Source organism: Bufo gargarizans, chromosome 3 (genome assembly GCF_014858855.1).
Source record: "Bufo gargarizans isolate SCDJY-AF-19 chromosome 3, ASM1485885v1, whole genome shotgun sequence".
In the NCBI taxonomy this organism is placed as follows: Eukaryota; Metazoa; Chordata; class Amphibia; order Anura; family Bufonidae; genus Bufo; species Bufo gargarizans.
In genome coordinates this window covers 45,168,386-45,178,208 of record NC_058082.1, presented here as the reverse complement: position 1 = coordinate 45,178,208, position 9,823 = coordinate 45,168,386, and the positions used below count along the sequence as shown (strand labels likewise).

The following is a 9,823-nucleotide window of genomic DNA, read 5'->3' as shown; positions in this document are numbered from 1 at the left end:
CTCGCCACAAGAGGTCGCCGCGCATGGCCACAAGGTGTCTCTGACCACTTCCTCTCCAGCTGCGGGCAATGTAATGACACTCGGGCTACGAGAAAATGGCGTCCGCCGGTGCTGCAGACAGGGAGACCGAGGACAATTGCGGAAAAGGTAAAACAAAAGTGTTATAAGGCCGAGAGGACACAGTGACACATGGGAAAGACGAGTCTGATGTAGGTAAGACCCCTTTTTCATGTGTCCTTTATAGATCACTGTGCAATGCATGTTTCATTGTAGAACCACAAGTCCCAGCACACTCTTGTGATGCCATCACTATGTAAACGGGCCTATCCGGGAAACCTAGAAGAGTACTTTCCTATTGTATGTGTTTAATAAAAGTTCTACAAGTTTCTAATATACTTTTGTGATTCAGTTCATTAACCTCTTCCAGATTTCCGCTTGTTGTCAGTGAATTGAAAACCATACAGGGCTAATACTTTCACAACTGAGGGTTTGTTACATTGTATCCGGTCTGGAAAATCCTCTGGGAACTCCAGACTGATACATTGTGACAAACCATCAGAGATTTGCACTACTGATGTGTTTTAGTTCTTAGAGGATTTTCTTGACTGGATATGATGGTAACGGATCCTCTGCTGTGGGAAGTTTTAACCTCTGAATGTCAATAATGACGTTTATGTTCACTGACTGCAAGCAGAGGTCTTGAAAATAGCCAGAAATTGAACGCAAAGTATATTCGGAAGGTTGAAAACTTTTCATTATACTACGATTTAACGCAAACATTTGGGGAATTTAACTTAAAATCCAAAAATCATCGGTTTCTAAGCTGTAAGGCAGTGAATAGAGCCTCCATGGGGTGGTCCCCCAGCTTTCCTGGATGCCTAAAGGGCGTAGGTTCCTGTGGTTGCTGCATATGTAGATGTTTGGGAAAGCTGGGTGACCGCCACTATGGCCACCACAGTAGTTGTCACCCAGCTTTCCTGTAGTTCTTTGCTGCATCCTCCTTTTCTGGTTCCCTGTGTAAAGTCGGGGTTGCCGTTCAGGATCCCGGGGAAGCCGTCCTCATTCATTTGTTTCTCTGTTGTTCTGCAGTAAACATGTCCGCCCCCGCGCCTCAGCCTCACAACCGCAGCCGCAAGCAGTTGGAGGAGGAGGAGGACGAGGCGGATCCGGTGGATGAGATGATCTCGCGGACCGGCTGTACGGCCTTTCACTATGCGGTGCAGGAGTGTATGGCGGAGCACCAGGACTGGAGGCGCTGCCAGGACCAAGTGCAGGACTTCAGGAACTGCATGCAGGACTATCAGAAGGGGAGGACGGAGGAACTGAAGAAGAAGAGGGGCCCACAAACCGCTTCCTAGCCTTCATGGCGTCTACCGTACCTCCGCTATGTGTCCGGGATCACACGACCGGCGCCTGGGACTAGGAATGACGCACCTCTCTATCATATATATATATTCATATAATGACAGTTGCACTTTCCAAACTGGGAGGGGATAAGGGACTGTTCATACCAAGCATCTTGATTAACGAACAAAATGCAAGAACTACAGTAGAGACTGACACAAGGCAGAGATGCCAGTCAGGGTCTGAGAAGAGTGGTGTGACTGGGAGGGTGGGTGCGTTACCTGTGTCACCAAGATCACTGCAGGGTCTCTCCTTCCAAATAAAGAAAAATCTTCTGTGTATTTTTTCCCTTACTCTGAATAGTGTCTTGAGAACGCCTCAGTTTGTGCTCCAGAGCTGCTCTTCCTACAGGAAGTTTTAACCAGTGTCAGCAGTTGTGAAGATCTCACCCTACGTGTACAGCGATGGGGGCGCCCGCCGTAACCTCCTCAGTCACATTCAAATTGGGAAAAACCCTCCCAAAAATGTCACCTTTTTTGGCTACGTTCACACGACCGTATGAAAAAAAAAAAAAAAAAAAAGGATGATGTCCATACGGCATCCGTTTTTTGTTTTGCGGATCCATTGTAACAATGCCTATCCCTGTCCGCAAAACGGACAAGAATAGGACATGTTCTATGTTTCTGCGGGGCTACGGAACGGACATACGGATAGCACACGGTGCGCTGTCTGCATTTTTTGCGGAACCCGTTGTAATGAATGGGTTCTCATCCAATCCGCAAATAAAACGGAACGGACACGGAAACAAAATACGTTCATGCGAATGCAGCAAATCTTAACTCAGGGAAGACAATTGCATTTTAACCCCTTAGTGACAACATTCTAGCCTTCAGGACCGGTAACTTAATAATAAATTTGAAGAAAAAATGAATATTTTTTTTTCATTTTGTGTTGAGTTGTAGGTTTTTTAGGAACCATTTTGGGGTATATATAGTGCATTAAATAAATTTTATTATTTAATTTGCGAAGGAAAGATTAAAAAAAACAGCACTTTTTACATTATTTTGTAGAATTTATTTACAGTGGGTTTTTTTTACATTTTTTTGTTTTTTTTATATATTTTTTTTAGTATTTATTTGCCGTGTGGTATAACTAACTTAATTTTATAAAGTGGGACTTTACAGTGATGATAATGTCAAATTTCTATATATTTTGACTATTTTTCCTTTCCTCCTGCAGCTGCTCCCCTCTCCACCTCCAGACTGCTTTATCCGCTCATATCTCCGGTTTGGTAGCAGCTAGAGACATGGGCCTGGTGTTGTTTGAAAGCATTATCTTCAGTACATGTTAGAAATCGGGATCCAGGGAATGCAGGTTTTACCGCTTTTATTCCTAACTCGATTTCTAAGGCTACTTTCACACTAGCGTTCGGGTGTCCGCTTGTGAGCTCCGTTTGAAGGCTCTCGCAAGCGGCCCCGAACGGATCCGTCCAGCCCCAATGCATTCTGAGTGGATGCGGATCCGCTCAGAATGCATCAGTCTGGCACCGTTTGTCCTCCGCTCCGCTCAGCAGGTCGGACACCTGAACGCAGCTTGCAGCCTGGCCGTGCGGAGGCAAACGGATCCGTCCAGACTTGCAATGGAAGTCAATGGGGACGGATCCGTTTGAAGATGACACACTATGGCTCAATTTTCAAACTGATTCGTCCCCCATTGACTTTCAATGTAAAGTCTGGACGGATCCGTCTGCGGCTACTTTCACACTTAGAATTTTTTTTACAATATAATGCAGACGGATCCGTTCTGAACGGATCCATCGTCTGCATTATATGAGCGGATCAGTCTCGGACGGATCCGTTCTGAACGCAAGTGTGAAAGTAGCCTTAGGCTACTTTCACACTAGCGTTCGATCGGATCCGTTCTGAACGGAGCCTCCGTCTGCATTAATATGAGCGGATCCGTTCAGTACGGATCTGTCTGCATTATTTTAGCATATAACAGCTAAGTGTGAAAATAGCCTCGTACGGATCCGTCCAGACTTTCAATGTAAAGTCAATGGGGGACGGATCCGCCTGAAGATTGAGCCATATTGTGGCATCTTCAAACGGATCCGTCCCCATTGACTTACATTGTAAGTCTGGACGGATCCGCACGGATCCGCACGGCCAGGCGGACACCCGAACGCTGCAAGCAGCGTTCAGCTGTCCGCCTGTCCGTGCGGAGGCGAGCGGAGCGGAGGCTGAACGCCGCCAGACTGATGCAGTCTGAGCGGATCCGCTCCATTCAGACTGCATCAGGGCTGGACGGCTGCGTTCGGGTCCGCTCGTGAGCTCCTTCAAACGGAGCTCACGAGCGGACCGACGAACGCAAGTGTGAAAGTAGCCTTACAGTGATATCTCCTGCTGAAGTTCTGCTAATGCTGTCATTTTGGTTTTCACTCCTATAGCTATCTGGTAGCGGCTTTTCCCCTCGCCTCATGGGAATACAAATTAACATGAGTCTGGAGAAATAGCTTCATTACAGGACTGTTCTCCCAGCCGCTATCTTATGTGTACAGCCAGCTTTACCTCTATTAGGCGAAATTCACAAGACAGTGAGAAAACAGCAGGACGGTTTGTTTTTAACATTCAAGCCTTTCTGAGAAAATTACTGTTAATAACGATCCCCCTCAAATATGTGGGGGCTGTCGGTCAATGATAACGGCCAAAATAGGATATGGCCTGATTTCTGACAGCTATTAAAAAAGTGCCGCATGAATAACACTATAGACTACAATAGTTCTTAAAACAGTTGTGAGACAGACGTTTTTCAGTTGTGAATGTAGTCTAAATACAAGTACCTAGTTCACACATGGCGGATTTCAATGTACTTGTCTCTAACACCTGCATGTTTTTTTTTTTTTTCTTTTTTTGAATTTAGCCTTTTACAAGAAAAATCTAACTACTATAATACTGCCTCCTATGTACAAGAATATAACTACTATAATACTGCTCCTATGTACAAGAATATAACTACTATAATACTGCCTCCTATGTACAAGAATATAACTACTATAATACTACTCCTATGTACAGGAATATAACTACTATAATACTGCCTCCTATGTACAGGAATATAACTACTATAATACTGCTCCTATGTACAAGAATATAACTACTATAATACTGCCTCCTATGTACAAGAATATAACTGCTATAATACTGCTCCTATGTACAAGAATATAACTACTATAATACTGCCTCCTATGTCCAAGAATATAACTACTATAATACTGCTCCTATGTACAAGAATATAACTACTATAATACTGCTCCTATGTACAAGAATATAACTACTATAATACTGCCTCCTATGTACAAGAATATAACTACTATAATACTGCTCCTATGTACAAGAATATAACTACTATAATACTGCTCCTATATACAAGAATATAACTACTATAATACTGCTCCTATATACAAGAATATAACTACTATAATACTGCTCCTATGTACAAGAATATAACTACTATAATACTGCTCCTATGTACAAGAATATAACTGCTATAATACTGCTCCTATGTACAAGAATATAACTGCTATAATACTGCCTCCTATGTACAAGAATATAACTGCTATAATACTGCCTCCTATGTACAAGAATATAACTGCTATAATACTGCCTCCTATGTACAAGAATATAACTACTATAATACTGCTCCTATATACAAGAATATAACTACTATAATACTGCTCCTATGTACAGGAATATAACTACTATAATACTGCTGCTATGTACAAGACTATAACTACTATAATACTGCTCCTATGTACAAGACTATAACTACTATAATACTGCTCCTATGTACAAGAATATAACTACTATAATACTGCCTCCTATGTACAAGAATATGACTACTATAATACTGCCTCCTATGTACAAGAATATAACTACTATAATACTGCCTCCTATGTACAAGAATATAACTACTATAATACTGCTCCTATGTACAAGAATATAACTGCTATAATACTGCTCCTATGTACAGGAATATAACTACTATAATACTGCTCCTATGTACAGGAATATAACTACTATAATACTGCTCCTATGTATAAGAATATAACTACTATAATACTGCCTCCTATGTACAAGAATATAACTACTATAATACTGCTCCTATGTACAAGAATATAACTGCTATAATACTGCTCCTATGTACAAGAATATAACTACTATAATACTGCCTCCTATGTACAAGAATATAACTACTATAATACTGCTCCTATGTACAAGAATATAACTACTATAATATTGCTCCTATGTACAGGAATATAACTACTATAATACTGTTCCTATGTACAAGAATATAACTGCTATAATACCGCTCCTATGTACAGGAATATAACTACTATAATACTGCTCCTATGTACAAGAATATAACTACTATAATACTGCCTCCTATGTACAAGAATATAACTACTATAATACTGCCTCCTATGTACAAGAATGTAACTACTATAATACTGCTCCTATGTACAAGAATATAACTACTATAATACTGCTCCTATATACAAGAATATAACTACTAGTGATGAGCGGCAGGGGTCATATTCGAATTCGCGATATTTCGCGAATATTTTTAGAATATTCGTAAAAAAAATTTCTTGCCAAAAAATCGGCAAGGTAATGATTGTGTAATATGCGAATTTTCGTAATTCGAATTTTTATTGCGAATTTTTCAACTTTAAGACAAAGAAGATTATAGCACTATATTAGCTAAATTGCTCTATATTCGTTTTTTTCGAATATTCGCTATATTGCTATAATTACGAATATTCGAAAAAACGAAGTTATAGCAATATAGCGAAAATTCTAAAAAAACGAATAAAGAGCAATTAAGCTAATATAGTGCTATAATCTTTGTCTAATAGTTGTAAGTTAAAAAATTCGCAATAAAAATTCGAATACAAAAATTCGCATATTACACAATCATTACATTGCCGATTTTTTTCAAGAAAAAAATAAAGATTATAGCACTATATTAGCTAAATTGCTCTATTTTCGATTTTTTTAATATTCGCTATATTGCTATAACAGTTTTTTCGAATATTCGTAATATATAGCAATATAGCGAATATTCGAAAAAAACGAATATAGAGCAATTTAGCTAATATAGTGCTATAACCTTTTTTTTTATATTTGTAATTTTTTTCCAATCTGAACTTCAGATGAGAAAAAAATTACAATTATTAGACAAAGAAGATTATAGCACTATATTAGCTTAATTGCTCTATATTCGTTTTTTTCGAATTTTCGCTATATTGCTATAACTTCGTTTTTTCAAATATTTGTAATATTCTAAAACAAGAATATATAGCAATATAGCGAATATTCGAAAAAAACGAATATAGAGCAATTTAGCTAACAGTGCTATAATCTTCTTTGTCTTAAAGTTGAAAAATTCGCAATAAAAATTCGAATCCGAAAATTCGAATTACGAAAATTCGCATATTACACAATAATTACCTTGCCGATTTTTTCAAGAAAAAAAAATCGTGCATTTTCGAATATGACCCCTGCCGCTCATCACTACTCCTAAAGTAAAGTATATTGCAGCCTTCTTATTGGCCCACAAGCTAGAAGCAGGAAGGGATCATGTGTACTGATAAAAAAAAACAAAAAAAAACAAAAAAAAAAAATAAAAAAATAAAAAAAACGGAAAAAAATGAATATTCTAAATTACGAATATATAACTATATTCGAAATATTCGCGAATTTTCGAAGTGGCTATATTCGCGATAAAAATTCGAAATTCGAATATTTGTGATCAACACTAATAACTAGAATATAACTACTATAATACTGCTCCTATGTACAAGAATATAACTACTATAATACTGCTCCTATGTACAGGAATATAACTACTATAATACTGCTCCTATGTACAAGAATATAACTACTATAATACTACCTCCTATGTACAAGAATATAACTACTATAATACTACCTCCTATGTACAAGAATATAACTACTATAATACTACCTCCTATGTACAAGAATATAACTACTATAATACTACCTCCTATGTACAAGAATATAACTACTATAATACTACCTCCTATGTACAAGAATATAACTACTATAATACTGCTCCTATGTACAAGAATATAACTACTATAATACTGCTCCTATGTACAAGAATATAACTACTATAATACTGCTCCTATGTACAAGAATATAACTACTATAATACTGCTCCTATGTACAAGAATATAACTACTATAATACTGCTCCTATGTACAAGAATATAACTACTATAATACTGCTCCTATGTACAAGAATATAACTACTATAATACTGCTCCTATGTACAAGAATATAACTACTATAATACTGCTCCTATGTACAAGAATATAACTACTATAATACTGCTCCTATGTACAAGAATATAACTACTATAATACTGCTCCTATGTACAAGAATATAACTACTATAATACTGCTCCTATGTACAAGAATATAACTACTATAATACTGCTCCTATGTACAAGAATATAACTACTATAATACTGCTCCTATGTACAAGAATATAACTACTATAATACTGCCTCCTATGTACAAGAATATAACTACTATAATACTGCCTCCTATGTACAAGAATATAACTACTATAATACTGCTCCTATGTACAAGAATATAACTACTATAATACTGTTCCTATGTACAAGAATATAACTACTATTGTAGCCGGGGCTATGTGTGAAAGAACCTACTGCCCTGAAATATCCCCTAAATAACTGGCAGCTTGAGTTGTGGCATAACCGCTTCCGTCGAGAGTACACCTGAAAGAGGGTATACCCTATTGGAGAATGTAGAGAATGGGAGGGGAATATCGCTGCCGTCCGGTGCCACCTGAGGAGCTGTGAGACAGATATAGGCCAGGACGCCCCTCCCACAAATACAGGCCAATAAATCGGCCTTGCTACTTGTGGCCGGGGCTATGTGTGAAAGAACCTACTGCCCTGAAATATCCCCTAAATAACTGGCGGCTTGAGTTGTGGCATAACCGCTTCCGTCGAGAGTACACCTGAAAGAGGCCAAAAATCCAGCATGAAAATACACACACGTTTATTGACACATTTACAACGCCAAATTCTGAAAGGCACAGTGAATCTCACTGACAGGGTTCGGCACATACCGGCTGTAACATGAGGACCGCCATCGGCCCAACTTGCGGATAATGTGAGCTGGTACTTGATTCCTGGAGGCGGCAGAGGCTGCCCCTATCCTGAACGAATGTCCTGACACAGAGAGGGGGTCTAAACCCAAATTGGTCGCTAGCATGCGTACGTGTGCTATGAATTGGGACGTGGACAATGCAGCTGTCCCGAAGGGTAACAGTGGGGTGTCAGCCCCACGACTGGCTAGTGCTTCTGACAACTCCCGTAGAACGTGGACCGGACACCATTTGTGATAGGTGGGGAAGAACCTGATGAGGGTAGGGGGACCTGATTGGGAAGTCTTAGTAACAGGTAAGGACAGTACAAAACCCTCTGGGCTGGGAACCAACTGTCGGCGGGATAGGAAGGGGCCGCTGAGTGACAGTGACGTGAACTCACCCGGCCTCATGAAGCCGTAAAAGGCCAAGTAGATGGCGGCTTTAAGCACCAAGCTTTGGAGAACCCCGAGAGGCCTGAGGTCCAATAGATCGGACATGCCCCTGAACATGGGACCGGACACGGGCTGTCTACGGGGGTTGACACCTGGGGTACAATTCTGTAGACCTTTCAACGTGGCCTTGACCACGTGACTGGAAAACAACGACGTTCTTTCTGGCTGCGAGCGAGACAAATGATGTTGGACCCCGGCCTGATAAGTTTTGACGGTGCCGGGAGAAAGGTGCATGTGCTCGTGACAGTACCCGATGAACGCCAAAATGAAGTCTATGTGGCCCAGGTCGTCTGGGGGGTGTTCCCGTTGGAACTTGAGGTACAAACGCCAGCCAGTGTTGTATGCTCTGGTGGTGTTAGCTGAGAGCGACCTGGCAAACAGCCCATGGGCCGTGTTCAGGTATCGGTTTAGCTGAGAAAGAGTGTGGCCGGACGAGGAGACGGGGTTCTCGACGCGTCGGTTCGGGGCAAACCTGAGAAATAAAAGGTAATTCATCTCAGCTAAAGCGTTAACTGTTACCACTTGCGTGTCACCTATGAGGGTACCACAGAATAAGAAGTTGTGTGAGAGCGACAACTGCACCAGACGTCTCATCAATGGCATGACCAGCTGAGATCTGGATTTGCCACTTTCGAGGATGGCCAAGGAGGCAGGACTAACAGAAGCGAAGACCACAGTGCGGCCTGTCCACAGGTTACCCCAAGCGCGAGCCGCCGCCACTATGGGATACAAGTCCCTAGCCTCCGTTGTCTGAGAGGTTCCTGCGGTCTCGCATACCTCCCCCGGCCACGCCCCGTTCAGCCAATGGGAGCCAAAAATGGCAGCG

The 9,823-nt window shown here is 40.6% G+C and overlaps 1 protein-coding gene across 3 annotated transcripts; it reads left to right on the top strand.

The window, feature by feature from the left end:
• Positions 1–20: 20 nt before the first annotated feature.
• LOC122932289 (cytochrome c oxidase assembly factor 4 homolog, mitochondrial) lies at positions 21–1,683 on the top strand. Of its 3 annotated transcripts, none has more exons than XM_044286623.1 (2): positions 21–147; positions 1,090–1,683. In XM_044286623.1, the coding sequence occupies exons 1-2, from the start codon at positions 96–98 to the stop codon at positions 1,356–1,358; spliced, it is 321 nt and encodes a 106-aa protein (XP_044142558.1). In that variant the 5' UTR covers positions 21–95; the 3' UTR covers positions 1,359–1,683. The 3 variants fall into 3 exon arrangements, with proteins under 3 accessions (XP_044142558.1, XP_044142559.1, XP_044142560.1); XM_044286624.1 differs by having other exon boundaries at positions 80–213; XM_044286625.1 differs by having other exon boundaries at positions 92–209.
• The last annotated feature ends 8,140 nt before the right edge of the window (positions 1,684–9,823 follow it).